This window comes from Rhinoderma darwinii, chromosome 7 (genome assembly GCF_050947455.1).
Source record: "Rhinoderma darwinii isolate aRhiDar2 chromosome 7, aRhiDar2.hap1, whole genome shotgun sequence".
NCBI classification, from domain to species: domain Eukaryota; kingdom Metazoa; phylum Chordata; class Amphibia; order Anura; family Rhinodermatidae; genus Rhinoderma; species Rhinoderma darwinii.
In genome coordinates this window covers 123,740,925-123,768,257 of record NC_134693.1, presented here as the reverse complement: position 1 = coordinate 123,768,257, position 27,333 = coordinate 123,740,925, and the positions used below count along the sequence as shown (strand labels likewise).

The window sequence follows — 27,333 nt, the reverse complement described above, 5'->3', positions numbered from 1 at the left end:
TCATTGATGCCTATAATTGGTGTTTATAACTGTCTATTTTACTGCTGTACTTGTAATATTATAGGATTTAAAAAAGTAATTAAAACTAATTTAAATTAAGTAATTCTCTTATTTAGTACGCCATATTAGCGTTTACTGGGGGTATTAGTTTTGGTCATCAGATCGCCCAACATTGGAGACTCTCCCTGCTTCCCAACTGCCCCGCTCAGGAGCTGCCAAGAAATTGGAGGGAACATTGGTTGGGGGACCCTTGTTCTCGATATAGATGATAAGCCATAAATGTCTAAGATGGTAATACCCCTTTAATAAGTGCAGAGAATGGAATTCATAGTAGGGGAGGTGTAAGTCTATGCAACAGGTATAAATGGTATATTTATGATCTATAATGATGTTCTCTGAGATCTGCCTATAATAAAATGTACTAGCTGACTGCCCAACTATCTTAGCTGTGCCAGGGAAATTGGGGGGACTCTTGCTCAATCCCTAAGGATCTTTACACTTGAAGATAAATTTGCAAAATCGAGGTCTGATCGACGACATAGCGGGTTATTAATGTTCAAAAGACATGTGTTTATATGTAACAATCATCATATGGCATTTATATGTAACAATAGTCGTATGTGTTTTTGTTAATTTGATCAGTTTTGAGATTGTTTGCCTTTCCCTAAGGCCTCATGCACACACGGGCTGCACACGAATGGCTTCTGTGTGCAGTCCATTGTTTCACGGACCAAATTCAATGAGAAGGCCGAGACTGTTCTGTCAAAAATGGGCAGGAGTAGGACCTGCCCTACTTTTGACGGAACGGCCGCACGGTTCCTTTAAAACAACGGAAGTATGCATGGCCCCATTGAAATGAATGGGTTCAGGGTGCTATCAGTGACAAAAACAGATAACACCCTGAAGGAAAAAACTGAAGTGGACATGACCAAAGACATTTCCACACCTCCTGTTTTGTCTACTAACACTTAGCAGATGCCTGTTTATATAAAGGGGATGTACCCCTGACAAACAAAATGTTTTAGGTTATCATAAAAGATTCAGTCAACAAACTAGCATTTTTTCGCTGATCATGCGATCGCTTCACTGACCAATGATTGTGAGATTTTACTCAATACATAAATGTATATTAATTTTTTACGTGAGAATCTCCCCGTGTAAAAGGCCTCTGAAAGATGCTAGGAGGAATAGATGATTTTCTCCACATCAGTAGGGATGTCTCTGTTTCTTAGAAAGTCAATTGTATCCTCCAGCAATCCATAAACGTATGGTACCCAGTAAACAAATACTAATGTATGGCTGGGACTTATTATTATGTATTTATATAGCGACATCCCTTTTCGCAGAGCTTTACAAAGCACAATTTTTTCGTAACACAATGTAACAATTGCAAAAGGCAGCATGATACGGTTGTTTACCTGCTACATACATAAGGTAGAAGACTTTCCAATGCGAGCATACAGTCCATAGAAAATAGGGAATAGATACAAGATTTGAAGAACACAGCTCTAGACATGTAAAGTAAGGTGAAGGTGATGTTGGAAAACCATTTTTGGAGAACTCCTTAGGCGAGGTTTTTTGGTTGTCGGAAGAGGTAAATGTAAGCGTTTTGAGGGTTGGAGAGTGTTGGATGAAATAAGGCAGGGAGTTTCAGAAGAGAGGTGAGGCACGAGAGAAGTCTTTACGAGAGCCTACTGGGGTTGGGAAGAGTGGTAGAGATAAGGTTGTCTGACAACAACAATAAAACCTCTGTAGCCCTCCATATCAATCAGAGGCATACGGAGATACAGTAGAGGGTTCTTGCACCTCTACGGAACCCTAATGCGGCATATGTACAAAACAACCATAATTTGGCCATGTACATAAACCCCTAGTTTGATTATCAGGGAGGCCACAAAAACAGGGTGTTCCAGTAGCCTAGCTGAGATATTATAAGTGCAGGTACTACCATTTTGATAATATCTATGTGAAAAAGTGATAGATACCTCTTTATGGTGTAATAGAAGAACATGCCAGATTTCTTAAAACATCTGTGTACTGACCATTTGGACAAATTCATTTAGGAGGACATAGATCCTACCAAGATTACAAGGGTCCTAAATCTTTGACTAGCGCTAGGCAACAGTCCATTTAGAATATCGGAGTTGTGGACATACAGAAAAAATAATGTGGGGAACCTATATTAATAGATAACAGGACATTTTACATACAGAGAATATCAAGACGAGTAAAACTTGTTTCTGTTACATACATGGATTAATTGTGGCGTTATCAAGCACTTACACACAGAGAAGAGGGAGAGGTGTCGGAGCCGGTGTCTGCTCTCCAGAATATAAAATGAATTGGGAGCTGTTTACTGTGTTGCTACTATGGAGATAATCCTGCCGCAAGGCTCTGACAAGTCGAATGAGATCTGAAGATTTAAGTACATTGTGAATAAAGAAAAATGTAGCAATATAGTTCTTGTCTTCAGACTTAATAAAGGGGAATTAATACCAAGACTGGCCGCCTGCAATGGAACAAAGTAATAAACTACTAACACTATATTAATAAATTAATAGCAATAACAAGACCTTGTTAAAATGGTACAGAATTCAAAAATTAAGAGATGTCACAATGGACACCTTTGTGGGACTATGAAAGCAGCAATTTCTATTATGAGTTTAGTGTATTTGCCGTATTCAAACTTTTCTAAGCCTAGGTTAGTCTTCGTAGCCAAGAGGCCTCATGCACATGGCAGAGAATTCTGCACCCAACTTCTACGGTTCAACATTACAGAGCCTTGGGCACTTCATTGGTGTTTCCATACGTCACCATATTACATAATACAGCATCCAATGAAACATACCACCATTTTTTCTCTCAGATCCCGTATGAATTTTTGAGAAACAAAAAATTGTGTGATCAAAGGAAATACGGAGGTACTGTATGGCCACATATATATCTATTGGTGCCGTATTATGCATACGTACATTTCCCGCTGCGGGGATGATGTAGCATTACACAGCATCCATTCACATGTCCACCCTAGAGGATAGCAGTAGCCTGGGCCCCCCCCCTGGGGACCCCCTTTCTTATGTTCATATGCCATAATGTGGATAGTAGTAGTCCAGTTGAGGTAGCTCTTTAAGCAAGAGACATCCAAACATAGGCCAGGGCAGCAGCCATAAGAAATATAGATTACTTGTGATTTTCATGGGGTCAACAAGATAATCATGGGGAATATGAATCCTCTTGGTCCTACTGAATTTATGTTTGGTTCACTCTTCCAAATAGGATTGGTTTCTACGGCTGACTTAAAGGACAATCCACTTTGGAAATCCATTTTTTTTATAAGGGTCCCTTGACAATATGCAGATCACAAAGTGCCTCCCTGCTGAGACTCCCTGAGATTAATTGCAATTTGGGGGAGAAACTTGACAGTAAGTGTTCAATTTCCCTGCAACGCCACCACAAGGGAAATTAAATATTACACAATTCTCATTCAAATCATCGGGTTGTCAATGCAGGACAGGCAGAGCGAGAGACATACTCTGGCATAGAGAAGAAGTTCCTTAACAGGGCACCCAACCCCTATTATAATGGGTTTTCTAGACCCCCTACAACCCCTTAAAATTAGCAATTCCCTCTCCAATAGGGTTTATGTGGGTGCTCAGGATTATTTCCTTTGATTGTTCCAAGGTACCCCAATGCAGGGGCACAGCTATAGGGGCTGTAGAAGAAGCAGTTGCAACTGAGCCCTTGTCCCTGAGGGGACCCAGATGCCCCTCTGTCATATAAGAAGACACCAGCATTATAAAGGGCACATGATATGTGGGAGGCTCTGGTACAGATTTAGCATTTGGGCCCAAGTTAAGACTGTGACCCAATTTGATAATATATTTCCGTTTGCAGTCTATGCCTATTCTTATTACACTTATATTATATCTGGACAAGACATTTTAGTATTTGTGACTGAGCTCTGTCATTATTTGTATCAGTACAGTACCATGATATTTTAAGAGACATGGTACTTTACGCATCAAGATAGACAGAATCAAGGAGGTTGGATGAGCAAGATCTAGGTGGATTGATGGGTAAGCCATGACTAATAGATGCATGCACCGAGATGTATGAGGAATTGATAGGCAAGGCAAGACTAATAGATGCATGCACGGAATCGGTTCAATAAGAACAGCTTGGCTAATCTTTGTAGTCATTTAAATATTTTGTCTATTTCACATACAGTAGTGAAGTGAATTTAAACTTAAAACAGATTTCACATGGTGAGACCTCCGTACAGATCATTATTTAATTGATCTTGCACATTACATGGAAATGGTTATTAGAATATAAATCATCCCTATGGTTATGACAGACAGTCACGCATTTATGCTTTCTAATTACAGACACCCAATAATAATTTCATCCATCATTTGCCAAGCAGTGAACTATTTAAGTACCACAATCACTTAGAGAACATTTTTGTTACTATTAGTTACAAAAGTATAGCTGAAAATGCTGGGTTCCAGTGTCATCCAAGCTAATTTCTCCCAAATGTATAAAAAAAAAAGTCAAATGAAGAATACCAATAAAAAGTTTAAAATGGGCTGCAGTATACTCTTACACCTGGCCTATATCTACAGGGAAAAACATTTACACTCCTAATCTACATGTTTACTTAGTAAGATGACATATCAGTTTTCCCCGTTTCCTTTGGGTATTCCGATTTTGTCCAACACTTCAAAAATATACTGATTTATAGGTTGATTGGCTTCCAATGAATTTGGTTCCAGTGTGTATCTGTGATAAGGAAATTAGAGAGGCGTAACGTGTAGCTCCTGGGCCCCAGTACAACATTTCTAACAGGGCCCCCTACATATACCATATGCCATACTGGTGTCTTCTTATGTAGCAGAGGGGGCGTTAGGACCTCTCAGACACCAGAGTTTAGGGTGACTGCTACATTTGCACCCCTGGAATGTGAACCCCATTAGGGACAGCGGCTGATGTAAGATAAGCAACAGGAAATTATTAATTAATTACCTTCCTTTTATTGCTCCAACAACTGTATAGAGAATTTATGAAAACAGGGAGAGAACCTCCAGCTCACCGGTCTGCGTCTCCTGGTAGCGTCAGTCGGATCCCCGCGACGGCCCGCGGTGTAGAATATCAAATGAGGAAAAAGAATTGATCCAGCGCTGATGATGGTATTAAAAGGGAGATGAGAGTCCCATGTTTATTGGAAAAAAGTAGTAAAATCGAAAGGGAGACGCAGTCCCAAGATGTAAGTAGTCAGGCTTTGAACCTGAGCCTACGCGTTTCGAACGCGAGCTGCGTTCTTAATCATGCCATGATTAAGAACGCAGCTCGCGTTCGAAACGCGTAGGCTCAGGTTCAAAGCCTGACTACTTACATCTTGGGACTGCGTCTCCCTTTCGATTTTACTACTTTTTTCCAATAAACATGGGACTCTCATCTCCCTTTTAATACCATCATCAGCGCTGGATCAATTCTTTTTCCTCATTTGATATAGAGAATTTACTCATGTCAGATCATACATGCCTCCTTTTGAGAAATAATGTGTGCAGCGCAGGCCCTACCCTTTAAAATATAGGCCACGCCCCAACCGATTGCCCTTAATTAAACACATAACAAAGCCAGCCACAATGTCCCCATAACGTACCCAGCCATGGAGCCCCCTAGCAGCGACAACCACAGTGCCTTTAAAATAGTGAAGCCACAGTGCCCAGTAGTGTAAAAATCGGGGTCACAGAGGATGCTTTCGGGCTGTCATATCAGGCCTTATATGGTACTGCGCCGCAGTGCTTCCAAGATCCTGACACAGAGCAATGTCAGGACATTGTATGCGACGCAGCACACAACAAGGACGTTTGCTGCATCGCATATAATGTCCTGGCGCTGCTCGGTGTCAGGACCATGTATGGGCTGTGGCTTGATGTGGCAGCCTGAGGGGATCCGGAACTCTCCTTTTTTTAATGTCCAATTGGGGGTGAGATCCGATCTGGGGAGTTATGGGTATGGGGCTTTGCACAGGAACCCAGCTCTATTTTATTACACTCCAGTCTGCCAGTCCCAATGCCCTTTGTTTTACTGGGAGTGCTCATGAGACCATTTCTGGTTTGGTGATGGCGGCAGGGACGGCCATTTGTCCCTTCTGCCTGCATAGTATCAGGTGCATACTTGTGCACGCAGACACGCTCAAATACTATTCGCAAAAGTATGCACACACTTCTGGGCAAAAAGCGGGGACACATGACACACCTGCCGCCATCACTGAACCACTGTTGAACTTGAATTAATTCAGGAAAAAAGCCTACTCACACGGGAGGTCCCACCTTTTTTCCAGGAGAATAGGCATGTATGCCTCACACCATGCCTCACCATGCCTCACACCATGTCCCGATGATGCCAACAATTTCCTTTATTAAGCACGTTTTTGGAATGTGGATGGAAACCTGAGTCCATGGGGGGCCCTGTATTATAACCTATTATATATTTTGGCCCCAGAGAAGATGTTTTAGGGACTACTGGTGGGGACACTGCTGTGTTTATTCACATAGTCTAAATAACAATATTCACTTGTAGGGCACATTCACACAAATGTGAATCTCGTCCGAGTGACGGCCGTTAAAACAACGGCCGTCACACGGATTCATGTAATTCAATAGGGCCGGTCACACGACCGTTGTTTCAACGGAGCGTGTGAACGGTCCGTGAAAAAATAGGACATGTCCTATTTTACGGCGTCACACATCCCTCCATAGACTGTAGTCTGTGGGGATCCATGACAGCACGTCCCACACGGGTCCACCTCGGACGTGGAAAACGGCAGTTTTTCACGTCCGAGGTGGGCTACATTTGTGTGAATTCAGCCTAATTCTTCTAGACTTAACTTCTCTATTTGATATAGTAGATCACCCTCTACGTCTATGTGTCTCCAAGGTTACAGACTACAAACAGACCCTGGTTGTGTAGTCTAATCCAGCAATCCTGAATGACTCCACTCCTTCCCTCCCCCATTCTGCTAACCTACAGACAGTAGAAAAGGGGGCATATTGAACAGAGAAGCGTAACTGAAGGAGATATGGTTACACATAGGTCTGCATGGGAGCTGTATACAAAAAAGAGCAGAAGATTACTACATTTTTGCCAAAGTGCCTTTAAGGTGACTGCAAACTGGTGCTTCACATTAAAACATATATTTAAGTTTAACATATTATATATCTGGCAATCTGACAGGAAAGCCATGGGGAATTTACATTTTCTGCAGGTGTCCTGCTGGCTTTCTGTGCCAACTGGAGCAATTTAATGTATTATATAAGAGAATTGTTGTTTGTGAAGTTCGTAAATATGTTATACAAAGTACCTACAGAACGTTATAATAAGGAAATTTGTTTTTTTTAGAAGGGATTATGATACTAAAACTTTTCATACACATTTTTAGTTGTGACCGGCCCAATTAACATATTTTTAATTCCAATGTGCAGTATACTGTATATATGTGTAACTAGATCATTGGTGTTTTACAGATATATTGGGCTCGCAGAATACAGATTCTTCTTCAGCAAAAGCAGCACCATGTTCAAAAATGAATATCAGGTAAAATCTGTGATACATTGATATACTGTAAACTTATTGAGAATAATTTCTATAGAATTGATATATCTGTAATACAGTATATTCCTCTCTATACTAGTTGTCCTCTTCTGTCAATTTATTAAAAATCATATTTCTATTAATATTATTAATGATTATATTATTAACTACTTTCTTAGTTATATCTGTGTCTGGGTGATACCAATATGACCAGCATTAGGCCAGAATCACACACAAACTTTTGATGCAGTTATTGGTGCAGTGTTTGGCTCCGATTTTTTAGCCAAACTCAGGAGTGAACATAAAAAAGGAGATGCATCAGCCTTTTCTTTAGACCTTTCCTTCCGTTTGGATCCACTTCTGGCTTTGAATAAAAAAACGGAGCCAAAAACTGCAACAAAACTGTGTGTGATCTTGGCTTTACAGCCTCCACAGAGGTTGTTACTCAGCTTCCAAAAAACCTGACCAGCAAATGTACCAGTTATGCCGTTTTTTATAGCCATATTGCTAGGAGTGGACATGAAAGGAGATGCATCAGTCTTTTCTGCATACCTTTCCTTCCTTTTGGATCCACTTCTGGCTTTGGCTCAAAAAACACAGTGCCAAAAACTGCACCCAAAACTGCATAAAAACTGTGTGTGTGTTATCCTGGCCTAACAGAAAAACGTTGAACCCTATAAAGATATAATATAAAATCAATGTGCATAGTTAAAGAGGCTCTGTCACCAGATTTTCAAACCCCTATCTTCTATTGCAGCAGATCGGCGCTGCAATGTAGATTACAGTAACGTGTTTTTTTTTTTTCAAAAACGAGCATTTTTGGCCAAGTTATGACCATTTTTATATTTATGCAAATGAGCCTTTCTTAAGTACATCTGGGCGTGTTTACTTGTTTTACTAGCTGGGCGTTGTGAATAGAAGTGTATGATGCTGACGAATCAGCATCATCCACTTCTCTTCGTTACCACCCAGCTTCTGGCAGTTCACAGACACACAGCGTGTCCTCGCGAGATCACGCTGTGATGTCACTCACTTCCTCCCACAGGAACTTCATCGCGTCGGACTCGCGAGGACACGCTGTGTGTCTGAACTGCCAGAAGCTGGGTGGTAACGAAGAGAAGTGGATGATGCTGATTCGTCAGCATCATACACTTCCATTCACAACGCCCAGCTAGTAAAACAAGTAAAAACGCCCAGATGTAACGAACACAATACACGCCCACTTGGACATAACTTTAAACACGCCCAGTTATACTTAAGAAAGGCTCATTTGCATAAATATAAAAATGGTCATAACTTGGCCAAAAATGCTCATTTTTGAAAAAAAAAACACGTTACTGTAATCTACATTGCAGCGCCGATCTGCTGCAATAGGAGATAGGGGTTTGAAAATCTGGTGACAGAGCCTCTTTAAAGTGTAACTAAACTTTTAAAAAACTTTTGACATGTCATAGTGACATGTTAGAAGTTTTGATCAATGGGGGTCTGAGCACTGAGACCCCCACTGATCGCTAAATGAAGCAGCAGAAGCATTCAGGTGAGCGTTGTGCCGCTTAGTTTATGATCGTCTTTGCTCGGCTTTCCTGGTAGCGAAGTCTGCACAACACTCGTTCAGTTTTTCGAGGAGAGCCGTTCAGAAACTAAGCGGTACAGCGCTCACCGGAGCTCTTCTGCCGCTTCATTTTAGCAATCGGTGGGGGTCTCAACTCTCGAACATCCACTGATACAAAACTTCTGATAAGTCAATATGACATTCTAAAAGTTTTTTAAAAAAAAAGTTTAGTTACACTTTAAACATTTTGAACTATATTTATCCATAAGTCGCAGTCGGTGTTCATTAGACTTACAAAAAAGTATAAAGACATAATAAAAATAAAAAAACAAACGCAATAAGAATTTATGGAGCATATAGTTGCCATCATGTATAGATAGGCTTATTTTTTAGCATGTCATTGAAGCAGAAAATGACATGACCTGCCTAAGTAGAGTCGTGTGTTAGTGCACCTTCCCTTATCCCTACCAATCCCTTCACCCCCACCTTTAGGAAAAAGACACGTGACACCGAGGTTGGATGTGAAATGGCCACAGCAGCCGTTTTATTAATTTCACAGTTTTAAAACCAAATTAAATCCGAAACATTCGGATAACTAATTAGGAATCCACCAGAGAATTCCTCCTAATAATTCACATGACCCAACATGGGTCAGAATCATAAATAACAATTTAACGTTAACATTAGACCGAGCAGGGGCAGTCCTTGAAGCCATTTTAGATATTCCTTTTTTACACACCTCGAGTTAGCCATCTGCAAACCACCAATTACCTCCAGCCGTAAACCAGCTCGGAGGCACCACTGACCTCTGCAGATGGCTCCAACCACCAGAAGTCCACTTCAAGGGGATAACACCCGATGAAGCCTTCAAGTGCTATACCGACCACTAGAAGTCCACTTCAAAGGGATAACACCCGATGAAGCCTTCGAGTGATATACCTTCCACCAGAAGACCACTTCAAAGGGATAACACCCGATGAAGTCTTCAACCATGTACCTTTTTTGGGGGACGCATACCCCCGATGCGACCCCCCCACCAATTTTGTACTGACTGGCCTCAAGGACTCCCCCCGCCAGCTGCCATGACACCAGGACCTACTCCGAATGAAAAGAAAAAAAAAAAAACATGTTAAATAAGCACACAATAAAATTGCCACACTCATAAACAGAATTAATAAAGACCACAAGGGATAACACCAAATGGGAGGGAGGGTGGGAGCTTACTTGTGTGAGTGTTACTTCTCCCGCTGCTTCCGGCTCACTGCCGAAAAACAGCGGGAAGCTCCGTAACGGCCCCCTAACTCCTCCCTGTCCCTCCTCCACCTCTAACTTTCCCTACGAAGTTAACCCTTTCCCTCCTAGGGCTGTCATGGAGGCTTCCCTCCTAAGCCCTGCAGGCTGCGTCCAGCCTCGTCTTGACCTGCCTAAGTAGAGTCGTGTGTTAGTGCACCTTCCCTTATCCCTACCAATCCCTTCACCCCCACCTTTAGGAAAAAGACACGTGACACCGAGGTTGGATGTGAAATGGCCACAGCAGCCGTTTTATTAATTTCACAGTTTTAAAACCAAATTAAATCCGAAACATTCGGATAACTAATTAGGAATCCACCAGAGAATTCCTCCTAATAATTCACATGACCCAACATGGGTCAGAATCATAAATAACAATTTAACGTTAACATTAGACCGAGCAGGGGCAGTCCTTGAAGCCATTTTAGATATTCCTTTTTTACACACCTCGAGTTAGCCATCTGCAAACCACCAATTACCTCCAGCCGTAAACCAGCTCGGAGGCACCACTGACCTCTGCAGATGGCTCCAACCACCAGAAGTCCACTTCAAGGGGATAACACCCGATGAAGCCTTCAAGTGCTATACCGACCACTAGAAGTCCACTTCAAAGGGATAACACCCGATGAAGCCTTCGAGTGATATACCTTCCACCAGAAGACCACTTCAAAGGGATAACACCCGATGAAGTCTTCAACCATGTACCTTTTTTGGGGGACGCATACCCCCGATGCGACCCCCCCACCAATTTTGTACTGACTGGCCTCAAGGACTCCCCCCGCCACAGCGAAACAGGCCTTGACCACCTTAAGCCTGTGAGTTCCGCCACACCACCACCGCCCTTTCAATTCCTTCTGCTATTGCCAAGCTCCACAGATCAATCCCAACCTCGGTCAAATGAACCCCATCGCTCCTCCAGTAGTTCCCCACTCCTGACTCCAAGTCCCTGTGCCGAACACAAATGCCCCCGTTTTTGGCTACAAATCGGGACACCGCGCGATTAACCTTAATGCGAGCCTTATTGACTCTTTCCACTGACCTAGCCAGCCGCCAATGTTTTCTTGGGACAATGTCCGACCACACAATTACCAACCTGGGATAAGAAACCCACAAACACAACATATCGTGTTTAATATCCCGCACCAACTCACGAAAAGGGCGGACACCCAAATCGTTCCCACCCACGTGCAAGACCAAGATCTCCGGGACCCTATCAAGCCGGGCATATGTCTGGAATTCCGCTAACACCCTACTCCACGACATACCTCTAAATCCCAGCCAATGCAAAACCGCATCCTGTCGCGGAATGCGCAACTGGCGACCGTCCGGGCGGACGTCCGCCCTCAAAGCCCCCCAATGCACGTAAGAGTGGCCCAGCAACCACACCAAACACGGAGGCGGATCTGAAACGGAAAAGCAAGTTAAATACCACCATACAAAACATTCTTATAAGTGCAAACGGCAAAACTCATAACAGATGGGGGCGGACATAAGACCTAAATCTGTTGGACTCCCAACGACCGATGCGCCGCACCCCCTCATCATCCAACCCCCAGCGCCCTGCTTCCGTTGCTGCGCCAATCCTGAAGGAATGAGATGAGTACGCGTCCGCCGCAACACCGACCGCCGCCAAGCATTTTTTGAATACAGCTCTAAATTGAAATCTAGACAAAAATAACCCGTCCTCGTGACATAGCAATGGCAACTCCGGAGACCCCACTTGTGGCTTAAAACCCTGCCTGCACGCCACCGGGCACATAGCCGAACCCGGGAGAGCGAACAACACTATCAGCTTCCCCTTTCCTAATTGGTCAGTCTTTGACCGACGCAACCATACCTCCAACCGATCTGTATATAGGCTCACGTCTCTCAGTCTCAACCCCCCAGCTTGCTTGGTACTCGGCGAAACCAACTCGCCGATTCTAAATGCCCCAAAGAACGCCAAAGAAAAAGCTAACCGAAACAACCTCATCTCGGCCGAAGAACGACAGACCGATGCTAATGATCCGCCCAAAGAGCTCAGCAGAGAAAACGACACAGGCCTTCTACGATCCGCCTCGACCCTACCTCGGCGCAAACCCTTCAAAGCCTGCCCCACTAAGAATTCCTTAGACACATCCCTAAAGCCCCGTAACTTGAAACCAAACGCCACCGCCGACATGAAACGGTTAACCTTTGCCAATGAAAACCCCGCCTCCCAGGCGTCCCCTAACCAGTACAAAAGTGCCACCAACCTGTTTCTATCCGTGTTGACATCACCCAACTCTCTTACCCACTCCTCCCACTGCCTCCAGCAAGCAGAATAAGCACTCCACGTTGAGCGCGCCAAAGACCTTTTCACCAATCGTTCTACGGGACCGAGACCAGATCCCAAAGATGTTCCGGGCAGACCAAACCGAGACGTTCCGCTCCCGGTGCCAATTGCCGAAACCGGTCCCACTGCGAGCGAGAAAGAGCATCAGCGATACAATTCCGTACCCCCGGCACGTGCACCGCCACCACCCACGCGTTCAATGACAAGCACACCAACACTAAATGTCGCAACAACTGAATTACCGGAGGAGAGGACGCCGTGATGTTGTTAATGGCCAGCACCACCCCCATGTTGTCGCAGTAAAAACGAACCTTCTTATCCCTGAGCCTGTCCCCCCAGATGGTCGCCGCAACCACGATGGGGAACAGCTCGAGCAGGGCCAGATTCCGCGTGAGTCCACTGGACACCCAGCTAGCCGGCCATTGACCCGCGCACCACGGACCCCCCCCATAAGCTCCAAAACCGCCCGCTCCAGCTGCATCCGTAAAAATATTCAAATCACTCGTATCCTGCGCTGGAGCCATCCATAGCGACCGACCGTTATACTGGCCCAAGAAGTCATCCCATACCTGCAAATCAGCCCGATGCTCCTCCTTGAGCCGTACGAAGTGATGTGCCGCACGCACTCCCGCCGTAGCCGCCGCCAACCGTCTACCGAACACCCTCCCCATTGGCATAATCCGGCAGGCGAAATTCAACTTCCCCAGCAACGACTGAATCTCCCGCAGCGTAATTTTCTTTAACTTGCAAGCCCGACGTACCTCCTGACTCAAAGCCCCCAACTTATCCATCGGAAGACGACACTCCATAGCCACCGAATCTATCTCAATTCCCAAAAAACAAATCGTCGTTACCGGGCCCTCAGTCTTTTCTGGCGCCAAAGGGATCCCAAAATCCCTCGCAACCTTCTGCAGTGCGTGAAGCAGATTACCGCAAACGGGCAAACCCCCCGGGCCGACGCACAAGAAATCGTCTAAGTAATGTATCAACGAATCGACCCCGGCTACACCCTTCGTCACCCACTCCACGAAGCTACTAAAAGCCTCGAAGTACGCGCAAGAAAGGGAACACCCCATCGGAAGGCACCGATCCACGTAAAAAGCCCCATTCCAAAAACAACCCAACAGCCGTTGGCTTTCTGGATGAACTGGCAACAACCTGAACGCCGCCTCGATGTCGGTTTTTGCGAGCAGCGCGCCTGGACCCGCAGCACGAACTAACCCCACCGCTTTATCGAATGAGGTATACACTACGGAGCACAACTCATGATCAATCCCGTCATTTACCGACAAACCCTTGGGAAACGATAAGTGCTGAATCAACCGGAATTTTTGGGGCTCGCGCTTTGGAACAATACCCAATGGGGACACGACTAAATCCTTTATTGGCGGATCAATAAAAGGCCCCGCCATGCGGCCTAACGAAACTTCTTTAAACAACTTTTTTGACACGACCTCAGCATGCAAGTAGGCCGATTTAAGGTTCCTCCGCGTAACCGGGACCTCATAAGGAGGCGGAGGAATAATAAAACCAACACTAAACCCTTCGTAAAGCAACTTCGCCGCAGCCCTATCCGGATACTCATTTAGATAGGGGGCCATCCTTTCCACCCTCACCGGTGACAACCCCTTGACCAGCCGAGGAGGACTGGTTCCCTGACCTCTTTTTTCGCATACATTTTGCCGCCCCATGGGATGCACCATTACACTCCGAACACACGTGCTTGAACTTGCACGTGGCCCCAAACTTACACTGGCCATCGTTGAATTGCCAGCAGAATCCCAACTTTGCCCCACCGCCCTGTCCGACCTGACTGGACTGGCCCCCTTGGCCAACGCTCCCGGGAAAGGGCTGCCTAACCGGAGCCGTGACCCTTAACCAGAGAGCAATATCCTTCTGGTCCCACTGAATCGCCGGCCGAACCGCTTTTCGCTGACGGAATTGCTCATCGTATCTGAGCCAAGCCTGCCCCCCGTACACCCGATGAGCCTCCCCAATGGCGTCAAAATAACAAAACAACGCCGAACAATTTTCCGGCGCCTTTTCTCCTATTACACTGGCTAAGATGGCGAACGCCTGCGACCAATTAACGAACGTCTGCGGGATAAGCCTATACCGCCGACGCTCCTCCTCGTCCTTCTTGCTCTCATCCCGCTTGCTCCTATCCAAATTGAATTTAGCAAGCGGCAGAAGAGAAAAAATCTCAACGTATTCGTCCTTCCAAATACGCTCACGCACCTCCTGCTTTAAGTGCGCCCCCAACGGACCTTCAAAGCAAACATACACCTCCCCGCGAGCACGATCATCAATACGCACCCGATCGCCGTCTTTTTGGGCCTCGGTCTGTACCGACACCGCGACCGCCTCCGTAGCCGCCATTACGGGACGCGCCTGTAACAGTCCCACTTCCCTGGGGCCTTCCCAAACTACCGCCGGGGACACCTCCGTAACTACTGGCGCCGCCGCCCTATCTAGACGCCCGACCAGCTCCCGCAAGCAACCCACCAAGTCCGCTAGACCCGCGCCGTCGCGCCCGCCCGCGCCACTACCGGCCACCGATGCGACGCTAGCAGCCCCCCTGCCGACACCCGACATAAAAATCGCTGGATACGACAAAGATGGAGTTATGCACTCACCGGGCTGCACAGGCGCTGTGTTCCCGTCAGCCGGACCATCCTGCCCTCGCCGATACACGTCTATTTCACCGTCTTCCAGCTCCTCTCTCGCCGACGACTGGCCATCCCACCGACATCTCCGAACCGGGGATGATGACGCGCTGGCAGATGGGCCGGCAACCTGCCGCCCGACCGCTGGGATCCAAACTTCCGACCGGACCTGTTGCCTCGACGTCGCTGCAGGTCTAGGCGTCCGTCTCGACGATCCTGATGAAGCCTGCCCCCTGGCCGGAGCATCACCAGGCGGGGCGGCCGTAACCAGTCTTCCCGATCTTGCATCTGATGGGGGGGGGGTGACAGGGAGCCCGGCCTGCGACTCCCTGAGAACCGCCGGACCCCGTCGCGGCCTGGGATTCCTGCCAGGACGCAGGGCCTGGGAAGGGACGGTCCTCCCAGCTGCCTGGCCTGCAGCGTCCATATTAGGGCTCCCCCTGCGACGCCGTGTCCGCGGGACCACCTCAGGGCTGAGGCGTTCTGGAGGTCGGGACCGCCGGGAGCGACGGGCAGACCCGGCCTGAGTCGCCGTCACCCCCGGCGACGCTCTCTGCCTCCTCTGAGCAGGAGCGGGTGTTGTAGACTCCCCCCCCGCCGCCATATTACTGCCAGGAAGGGGGCCGGGGGAGGGGAGCCTGTCCCCCACTGCAACAGACCTCATATGCCGTGCCTGACGTGGCGAATCGGCGTCGGGGATCATTGTAAGTGCAGCCACGGTCTCCTCCAACCAACCGGGACCGTGGTGCACAGCAGCGGCACGCAGCCGCGCAAGAATCTCAGCCTCAGACATGCAGTACAGAGCGGGGCAACGGGAGCTTACTTGTGTGAGTGTTACTTCTCCCGCTGCTTCCGGCTCACTGCCGAAAAACAGCGGGAAGCTCCGTAACGGCCCCCTAACTCCTCCCTGTCCCTCCTCCACCTCTAACTTTCCCTACGAAGTTAACCCTTTCCCTCCTAGGGCTGTCATGGAGGCTTCCCTCCTAAGCCCTGCAGGCTGCGTCCAGCCTCGTCTGGTACAGGTGTGTACGGTTAAATGCTAAGAAAATATCAATAGAATTGCTTTACCAGCACAGGAATTTGCTCTGGGGAACCTCACAAACTGGAGAACTCATATTTTGTTTTTTAAAGTTTATAATAGCAGGAGTGTGATCAGACACAGGGATAATAACCAGGGAAGGATGAATAGGCCGCTGTGTACTTTGTCATCCCACACCAAATAAGAACTCTCTGCCTTTGGCACAGAATTGTATTAACTCTACTAAAAAATGATGGGAATATATGAATTGCTTTTGGTGAATATTTAATTTTTGTTTTCGCACCAGTATATCACCCAGCATAGTAAAAAATAAGCACATACAGTTGGGGGTGGCAGTACGCTGGGTTTGATCAAGCTTTTCTGCTTTTATGTTGCTCTTTGACGTTAGTGGGGTATAATAGAAACACATTAGTGATTCATATACAAGGGAAATACATTTGTAAATGCTTAAAAATAATTTTTCAGTGTTTAGGGCTAGTTCAAAAGAAGCGTCATGCCTTTTCTTCAGGCGTTTCCATCTCTGACCTCCCATCGACATCAGTGGGAGGCAGAAAAAGCGCTTTTCACTGCGTTTTTTGCCCGTGGCACACAATGACCGGAGCTAAAAAAAAACGCCACGAAAAACGCTGCAAAAAATGGGGCAAGAATTTTAAGGCAAATTTTTCCGCCTTAAAAAAACTCAGTGTGAACTAGGCCTTAAAGGGGAGATTTGGTTTGTCCATTCCTCATACTGGGGCAGAGTGACTAGTAAAACTATATATATATTCCTGTGCCTAGTTATCAATGGTTAAAATTATAAGCTGCATGCAGGTAGAGCTCCTCTGCTTGTTTTCACATGACAACACTTCCTGCTCCTATACCGTGGGTGTTCACTGTTAGGGCACGTTCACACGTGGCGGAATTTCACTTAAATTCCGCTGCGGACACTCCGCAGCGTTAATCCGCAGCGGAGCCGTTTCTCCATTGACTTTCACTTTAATTTAGCAGTGTTCGTTTACACGATGCGTACAATTCCGCTGCGGAGCATAGGCTGCGGAGCGGAATGTGGTGTCCGCAGCATGCTCTGTCTGTTGCGGAGCAGTGGCGGACTGGTTGCGGACTCATTGCGGAAGTTCTCCATTCACTTCAATGGAGAATCGAAATTCCGCAATGAAGTCCGCAGATGTTATGTGTGGTGCGGAGCGTAACTTGACATTTCTTCATTCTGGCTGGACCTATGTATTTCTAGGTCTACAGCCAGACTGAGGAAGTCAATGGGGCTCCCGTAATGACGGGAGCGTTGCTAGGAGACGTCTGTAAATAGTCACTGTCCAGGGTGCTGAAAGAGTTAAGCGATCGGCAGTAACTGTTTCTGCACCCGGGACAGTGACTACCGATCTCAATATACATGTATCTGTAAAAAAACATATAAGTTCATACTTACCGAGAACTCCCTGCGTCTGTCTCCAGTCCGGCCTCCCAGGATGACGTTTGAGTCTAAGTGACGGCTGCAGCCAATCACAGGCCAAGCACAGGCTGCAGCGGTCACATGGACTGGCGCGTCATCCAGGGAGGTCGGGCTGGATGCCGAAAGAGGGACGCGTCACCAAGACAACGGCCGGTAAGTATGAAAATCGTTTACTTTCACTAGGGAAAGTGCTGTCCCTTCTCTCTATCCTGCACTGATAGGGAGAAGGGAAGCACTTTTCCCGCAGTCCGCAGCAGCTAGTCCGCATCAATGTACTGCACATTTTGTGCAGATCCGCAGCAGAATCTGCAACGCAGATTCTGTGCGGCATTGATGCGGACAGTTGCGGAGGAAATCCGCCACGTGTGGTCATGCCCTTATCATACCATCATATAGCAACCAGTCGGACCTATTCTTTTATTTTTTTATTTTATTTTGTGGTTACTATGAGATGCAGTGTTCCTATGGTAACAGTGAGCTGCCAGAGTACCGGAAGTGTTATCATAAGGACATAGACACAAAGAGCTATGACATCAACCACTGATAACTCAGCATAACAATACAATACTTAAAAAATATGTTCACATTTCTTAAATCACATTAAAGGGGCTTTAACTAAGATTCTCTTTAACATTTTGCACATTGGCATCTTGATGGTACAGTAAAGAATACAGTAAATATCTGTTTGCAAGTTTACTGTTCAGACTTTGGAAACTCCTCTTCCAAATAAGATATGTGTATAGATTGGTAAAATTCGTTGCTTTATAAGTTGCCTTATACCTATATAAATTCAAATTCAACCCTATGTTTAGTAGATTTTGCACTTTTTGAGTTTTATGTATCATCAGCATTGTGCAAATCTGCACCTGAAGTTACACGTTGCTATTACATGTCATACAGGGACAAACTGTCTCATTCTAAGCACATGAAATACACCTAAGAATTATATTTTGAAAATTGGACCGCATTTAAGCTGATTTCCCAAGACATGGCAATCCCAATAAAAAGGAATACCACTTTTAGTTATCTTCTTATACGTCAATGGAACAGATAAGAAAAAAATATCTTATGTGTTGCCTTAAAGGGTTATTCCCAAATTTGACATATAAGTAAAGCCACAGGATATTCAAAAAATTTCTGATAGATGATATCAAGAACGGGCTCAGCAGTTTCTGTAACTCCCATAGAAATGAATAGAGGAAGTCGGGCACATTCACGGCCACCTCTCTATTCATTCTCTGACTGAATGTGGCAGCCGGGAACCATGTTCTCTATATACTGTAAGAGCGGACTATCATCTATCAGACACTTATGTCGTATCCTGTATCCTATAGCCGTTTAAGGCAGCATTGAAATCAATGACACTTCCAAAGTACAGCTATGTGGGATATTTTTAGTTATGGAAAATTTTAGGCACATTACAAACCACTATAACCTCTTCATTCTAGGAATCTGGGGGGTTTCATTTTGAAATCTTATTTTTTTTAACCTTGAAGAGAATTGTAAAATGTGGTGGCCCACCAGCGGGAACAATTCTGAGGTCTTATTCTCCAGACATACAGAAATAATAGGTTATTTGTGCAATAATCCCCAAAAGTGACCAACCCCAACAACAGATTATCCATTCTACTGTCAACTTAAAAAGGTTCAGGGACGTACCTAAAGGGTGTACAGAGGTAGCAGTCGCACCTGGGCCCTGGTGCCTGAGTGTGCCCTAATGCCTCACTGACACAAAAGACGACACCAGTATCATAAATGGCACGTGGAAGGTGGGGGCCCTGTAGTTTACTTTACTATATGACCAAACTTTTAGGCTTGCAGTGTAAGTATATTGGGCATTTCAGATGCTGGTTAGTCACGAAGCTCTGCACCTGAGTCTCCACACTGCCAACAATACATTTAAGGTTCAGCAGGCTGTAAGCAGTTCCAGATGTTATGGCCGCCAGGAGGTTCCTGTGTAATATCCCCAATTCCCTTTTTATGGAAACTGTAATTGTGAAAATATCACCCCTTCACAGCACGTTTTACTGAACCGTGTGATCTTTTGGAAGAACCTGTCTTATGGCTTAGTGGCACCCGCCGTTATAATGTGGATCGTTTTATTCCTTTTTATTTGCCATCATATACAATTATGTTGTCACCTTCATTTATGCGGAAAAATAAAAGGTATGAATGATAGAGACTGATACAAAGGAACATATTACAGTAATGACAGATATATCTGAGAGCGTTCATGTAATGAGACAACTTAAAAGAAAAGGACGTTTTTACGGTGGAACACTAGCTGGGCTCTTGGCATTTAGGTAAACCTCTCGAGTACAAACAAATTCCTCTAAACCCTCGTTCCTAAAAGTTTAAAGCTTGCTAAATTTATAGAAAAACATGGCCTTAAATGGTAGGTCCACCTTTTATGTATTGCTTTAATGCTGGGGTCTCAAACTCGGTCGGGTAAATGGGCCGCACATAGAAAACATTTGAAGTTGACGGGCCGCTTCACTTTCAAATTTGATACAATACAGAATTATTGTTAATTAAAGGGGTTTTCCCATGAAGGACATTTATGACATCCACAGGATATGTCATATATGTCAGATAGATGTGGGTCCCACCTCTGGGACCCGCACCTATCTCTGGAACCGGGCCCCCTAAACCCCTTCCCAGATTTTTGTGCTCACGCTGCCTCCCATCCACTTACTGATTACATGGTCAGGATTTACAGAAACGGCGTAGCTCGTTGAGCTACGCTGTTTCTGTAACTCCTATAGAACTGGATAGTAGTTACGGAAACAGCATAGCTTGCATTCTACACTGCTAGCGTAGCTCAGCGAGTTATGCTGTTTCCGTAACTCCTGACCATGTAATCAGGAAGTGGCCGGGAGTCAGCATTAACAGAAGAAGCTAGAACGGGGATTAGGGAGCCCCGTTCTTGAGATAGGTGCAGGTCCCAGAGGTGGGACCCGCATCTTTCTGACATTTATAACATATCCTGTGGATATGTCATAAATGTCCTTCATGGGAGAACCCCTTTAATTAGTTATTTGAACTACTATAATAATACCACTAGGTTTAAATTTACCGGAAATTTGTGAGTTTACTCCACATACTTTTTTTAACAATCCAGTTTTCCAGTTTAAGTGTCGCAAAATGCAGTCTGGCGGTTCAGTTGGCAGCGTTTGGCACACACAAGAATGTCAAGATTGGGCAGCCCCTTCTTAGATAGTGCCACAATGCCCTCTGTAGATAATGCCACAGTGCCCTCTGTAGATAATGCCAGTGTCCTCTGTAGATATTGCCACAGTGCCCTCCGTAGATATTGCCACAGTACCCTCTGTAGATAATGCAACAGTGCACCCTGTAGATACTGCCACACTGCCCTCTGTAGATAGTGCCGCAGTGCGCTCTGTAGATACTGCCACAGTGCCCTTTGTAGATAGTACCATAGTGCCCTCTGTAGATAGTGCCACAGTGCCCTCTGTAGATAATGCCACACTCCTCTCTGTAGATAATGCCACAGTATCCTCTGTAGATAATGTCACAGTGCCCTTTGTAGATACTGCCACAGTGCACTCTGTAGATAATGCCACACTGCCCTCTGTATAAAATGCCACACTGCCCTCTGTAGATAATGCCACAGTGCCTTCTGTAGATAATGCCACACTGCCCTCTGTAGATAATACCACAGTACCCTCTGTAGATAATGCCACAGTGCCCTCTGTAGATACTGCCACAGTGCCCTTTGTAGCTAGTGCCCTCTGTAGATAGTGCCACAATGCCCTCTGCAGATAGTGCCACAGTGCCCTCTGCAGATAGTGCCACAGTGCCCTCTGTAGATAATGCCACGCTCCCCTCTGTAGATAATGGCGCACTGCCCTCTGTAGATAATGCCACAGTATCCTCTGTAGATATTGCCACAGTGCACTCTGTAGATAATGCCACAGTGCCTTCTGTAGATACTGCCACAGTGCACTCTGTAGATAATGCCACACTCCCCTCTGTAGATAATGCCACAGTGCCCTCTGTAGATAATGCCACACTGCCCTCTGTAGATGCCACACTGCCCTCTGTAGATAATGCCACAGTACCCTCTGTAGATAATGCCACAGTGCCCTCTGTATATATTGCCACAGTGCACTCTGTAGATAATGCCACACTGCCTTCTGTATATACTGCCACACTGCACTCTGTAGATAATACCACAGTGCCCTCTGTAGATACTGCCACACTGCACTCTGTAGATAATGTCACAGTACTCTCTGTAGATACTGCCACAGTGTCCTCTGTAGATAATGCCACAGTGCCTTCTGTAGATAATGTCAAACTTCCCTGTGTAGATATTGCCACAGTGCCCTCTGTAGATACTGCCACATTGTCCTATGTAGATAATACTACAGTGCCCTCTGTAGATAATGCCACAGTGCCCTCTGTAGATAGTACCACACCCCCTTGTAGATAGCGCTACCCACCCTGTAGATTTTGCTACCCCCTCCCCCTGTAGATAGTTCCACTGGGACTCCCTATAGGTGTGGAATCCCCAGCCAGAGCATAGGCCGGCTATTCAGCTCCTAGAGGGAACCCCTGATGTCACTGTCATGATGTCTCTCCAGAGCGTCGGCAACAGGGATTCCGCTGCAAGAGTAGCCACTGATGTCACTGTCCATATATGTGCTCGGAGAGTCCTCGGCGAGCGGAGGAGCTTCCTCTGCTCCTCCGCTCTGAACTAATGCTGAAGCAGGGAGCTGACAGTTCCTTGTTTCAGCATTGGGTTCAATTACGGGCCGCGTCTTTGAAGCCCCTGCTCTAGTGCATTTTAAATGAAACATTAAGCTAATTTGCAAATAGTGTTCATTAAAAAAATCTCCTACTATCTTGTGTTTATAGCTGCTCTTCAAAACTATGTGTTTCCATGGTAACAGACAGCAAACAATCCCTGTGTAGTCTCATACTCCCTTCCGTCTATACCAAGCACCAGAGGATCCTCCATTTGGAGTCAATCACTTGGCACTAGGGTCTATTTCTTAAAGGATGATTCACAAATAACCTATTAGACCTATTAACAGTGCTATCCAATGATAGCACTGTTGGCATTCTAAATAAAGTCAGATACAAACATCTGTTTAGCCAAGTGGGATTTGACATTTATAGGGTGTTCTATAAAGGGACCGTTCATCCTAACCCTATATAGTAATCCATACTTACTACAGCCGGTCTTTTAAAAGATCTAGTGATCCAATAATTCTTGCCCTCTTTCTCTCCTTATCAGCCTTTCCTTTATTTTCAACATTTTAATCCTGCATTTTCACAGTGAAAAATGTTAATAATTGCAGTATTTCATAGGGTTATATTACTGCATTACTGATATTTTTTGTTCACACGTAATGTCTTTCAGGGGGGACCATTTGTTGAAGTATTTAGTGCACAAGGAAAGGATCCGGTGGCCAAGTGGAGACTCTTTGGCAGTCAATCAGCAATCTGGAAAGTAAGAGGATTCTTCCTAGAATTAATACAGTACATTATATACAAGCCTGTCTCTATATTTCCAGATGGTAACCTTTACGTTTTGAAGAAGAACAGTATTTCTGGCTGTTACTGGAAGCTCCCGGTTGGATTTAGTTTGTAGAATATGATATTACTTTTTGACTATCTTGTAAACAGATTTTGTTCTGTGTACTTTGGAATTTGTATAATTCATAGGATTTTTGAGAAAGCCTAATTTTATTAATAAGCTGTTCATTATAGCTAAGGGTCAATTCCACAGATGTAGCTTTGCTAACTGATGAAAATATTTAAAAATATATTTTTAGTATATCATGCCATGAATTTTGAAAAGTACTTAAAGTGTTTGTGTAGTTCTAAAAACCCATTGGCATACAGTGCATCCTATTAGGGAATTCTGAGTTAATAAAGGGGGTCCTCTACTCAGTATCCTCATCTCTTGGTCAGACTGGAAAGCGGTTGCAGAAGTACCTGTCCTGCCCTGCATTACACAGACAACCTGTTTCTTTTAATGAGCACTGTGTAAATCACTGTGTACTACCTAATTTCACCTCGGGGGTGCTGTAGGGAAATCTACATTTACTGCCAGGTTTCCCCACAGATTACAGCTGGGAGGCACTTTGTGATGAGATTATTGTCAAAAGACCCTTCTAAAAATTAGGGATTGTCCAAAGCAGGGAACCCCTTTAAGGACTTGAGGCACTGTTCACCCTGAGCTACCTGGCTCATTATTACAATGCCACAGATGCAGAACTGCTACTAGCAGAAAAGGAGCTCCATTTTAGGGTTTGTATATTGGCTACTACTACCAGACCCTCTTTGATTTTACTGAACGAACTTAGATCAACAGCTCTATGCTCAAGCGGCCATCTGAAATAGGCTAAGGACTCATGTATACAGGCACAGTGGTGGCCATAGGCAGCAGCGGCCCCGTACAAGAACAGGATATGAGCCCCGTGCTCTCCAACTATAGAGTATCTCCCTTATCATAGAGTATCCCCTTATGTTTCTTCAACAATTCTCCAGGAATTGTGAGCTATGAAATGTATTGACTCAGTCCCTTTAATATACAGTAGGAAGTTGCTGGCTACTTTTAAGGTGGCAGAGGGCCCCATTCCTGGTATGTCCACCCCCGAATGGCGTATTACGATCCATGTTTTATGGTTCCGTAACTGCTATTAGTGGAGAATACGGTGCTTCGGGTTGTTGTATAATAAGATATATTCCCTCTTAATGACTTATAACTCCTGTGGGAACTTTCATGATGGTCCTATTAGTTGTCACCCAGATTTCCCATAAACAGAAACAGCTGAACAGAATGTTTAACACAAATAACATCTCAACCACAAAAATGGCAAATAAAATGAACGTAAGAAGTGGATCCAGCTGATATATGGTGTGTTGTTTCAGCCGGTGTGGAGTGTGCCATCTACCACCCTCAGAACATCGTAGACATCATTTCACGATTATATTGACCCCAATCCTTATGATGTTGCCTTGGCTTTCCTGATCACATGCGTTATATGTGACAACCTATTATAGTGTGACGAATTGTGTGAACATCGCATCTTGCCACAGTCCATATAAGACTAGGATTTCCGAGATTCCAGCACGCATGAAACACATTATTCACGATTCCACATCCAGTTGGTGGCTGCTTCCTTCATGTAGGACAAGTAAAATAATTTCATGGAAGAATAGGGGAATATGGGAGTAAAACTACAGAGATTTATAATAATGAGCCATAAGAAGATCATCTAATTTAAAGCACCCGCTTAAATCTTGGTGTGGTGTAGTAGGTAATAGGTGATAGGTGGTGACCTCTAAAGGCAGCCATTACAGTGCCCATAAGATTTTTGCATTTTTTTTTCTAGGAGTAAATCCTAAAATAATGAGAGATTTTCTGCATAGAACCGACTTCTAGCTTTGGACGTAGAAAAATGCATAAAACCCCCTAAAACATGGTCTAAACCTGCCCATACACACATAGCTTATGGATACATATAGTCACTATCTCTCCAAACCCTGTCTCCCTCCCATAGACATGTTAAGCATGCATGTTTATTTCAATGGAGAGGGGGGGAATAATCCGCTATACCAGACACCTCTGGCTGTGACTTGTGCATTCTGAAAGTCTTCAGACCCTTTCACTTTTTTCACATTTAGTTAGAAAAATTCAAGTTTGTCTCCATCATTCTGCACTCAATACTCCATAATGACTAAGTGAATTTTAGAAATTTTTGCAAATTTATTAAAAATTAAAAACCGAAATTTCAGATGGACATAAGTATTCGGACCATTTGCTATGACACTTGAGAAATTTAGCTCTGGGGTCCTGCCATTTCTCTAGATCATCCTTGAAATGTTTCTACACTTTTAATGGAGTCCACCTGTGGTAAATTGATTTTATTGGACATGGTTTAGAAAGACACACCCCGGTCTATAGAAGGTCTAACAGCTGACAATGGATATCAGAGAAAAAACCAAGCGATGCGAAGGAAAGAACTGGTTGTAGAGCTCAGAGACAGGATTGAGTGGAGGCACAGATCTGGAGAAGGGTACGAAAATAAATTCTGCTGCACTGAAAGTTCCCAAGAGCACAGTGGCCTCCATAATTCTTAAGGGTAGCTAAACGTTTGACAAACTTCTGACATGTCATAGTGACATGTCAGAAGTTTGGATTGGTGGGTTTCCAAGCACTGAGACCCCCACCAATCTCTAGAACGAAGCAGCTGAAGTGCCCTTGTGAGCGTTCAGCCGCTTCGTGTCTGTTCGTATTTTTCCGGAAAGCCGATGTATAGGAGTTCGGGCTCACAGACTTTCTATTGAGTCCATACACCGATACCTTTATTTCCGGAAACAGCTGAACAGACACGAAGCGGCTGAGCGCTCACACGAACGCATCAGCTGCTTCGTTTTAGCGATTGGTTGGGGTCTCCATGCTCGGACCCCCACCAATCCAAACTTCTGACATGTCACTATGACGGTAGTTGTCAACTGTTTAGCTACACTATAAAGGGAAGAAGTTTGGAACAAACAGGACCCTTCCTAGAGCTGCCCACGCCACCAAACTAAGTAATCAGGGGAGAAGGGCCTTGTAAGAGATGTGACCAAGAGCCCAATGGTCACTCTGGCTGAGCTCCAAAGATCCTGTGTGCAGATGGGAGAAACTTCCAGAATGTCAACCATCACTGCAGCATTCCACCAATCTGGGCTTTATGGCAGAGTGGCCAGAAAGAAGCCTCTCCTCAGTAAAAGACACATGAAAGTCTGCCTGGAGTTTGCAAAAAAAGCATCTAATGGAGTCTCAGACTGTGAAAAACAAGATTCTGTGGTCTTATGAAACCAAGATTGAACTTTTTGGCCTTAAGCGTCATGTCTGGAGGAAACCAGGCACTGCTCATCACTTGCGCAATACCATCCCTACAGTGAAGCATGGTGGTGGCAGTATCATGCTGTGGGGGTGTTTTTCAGCGGCTGGAAGAGGGAAAGTGGTCAGTGTTGAGGGAGAGATGAATGGAGCAAAGTACAGAGATATTATTAATGAAATCCTGATCCAGAGTGCTTTGGACCTCCGACTGGACCATAGGTTCACCTTCTAACAAGACATAGACCCTAAGCACACAGCACAGGAAGGGCATAGGGAAAACACTGTGAATGTCCTTGAGTGGCCCAGCCAGAGCCATGACTTGAACCCAATCAAACATCTCTAGAGAGACATGAAAATGGCAGTCCACGGACGGTCCCCATCAAACCTGACAGAGCTTGAGAGGATCTGCAGAGAAGAATGGTACAAAATCCCCAAATCCAGGTGTGCAAACCTGGTGGCATCATATCCAAGAAGACTGGAGGCTGTTATCGCTGCCAAAGGTCCTTCAACTAAGTAAATGGTCTGAATACTTATGTTAATGCAATATTTTAGTTTTTCCTTTT

At 45.2% G+C, this 27,333-nt stretch overlaps 1 protein-coding gene across 6 annotated transcripts in view; it reads left to right on the top strand.

The window, feature by feature from the left end:
- Positions 1-27,333, top strand: part of CFAP20DC (CFAP20 domain containing) — a 320,373-nt gene that overhangs the window by 11,713 nt on the left and 281,327 nt on the right. For all 6 annotated transcript variants that reach the window (XR_012850041.1, XR_012850042.1, XM_075833954.1 and 3 more), the window contains exons 2-3: positions 7,533-7,602; positions 23,294-23,383. Coding sequence is in view for 4 of the 6 variants with exons in the window: in XM_075833954.1 (XP_075690069.1) it covers positions 7,582-7,602; positions 23,294-23,383 (111 nt within the window). In the remaining 2 variants the exon portion in view is untranslated. The remainder of the gene's footprint in view (positions 1-7,532; positions 7,603-23,293; positions 23,384-27,333) is intronic.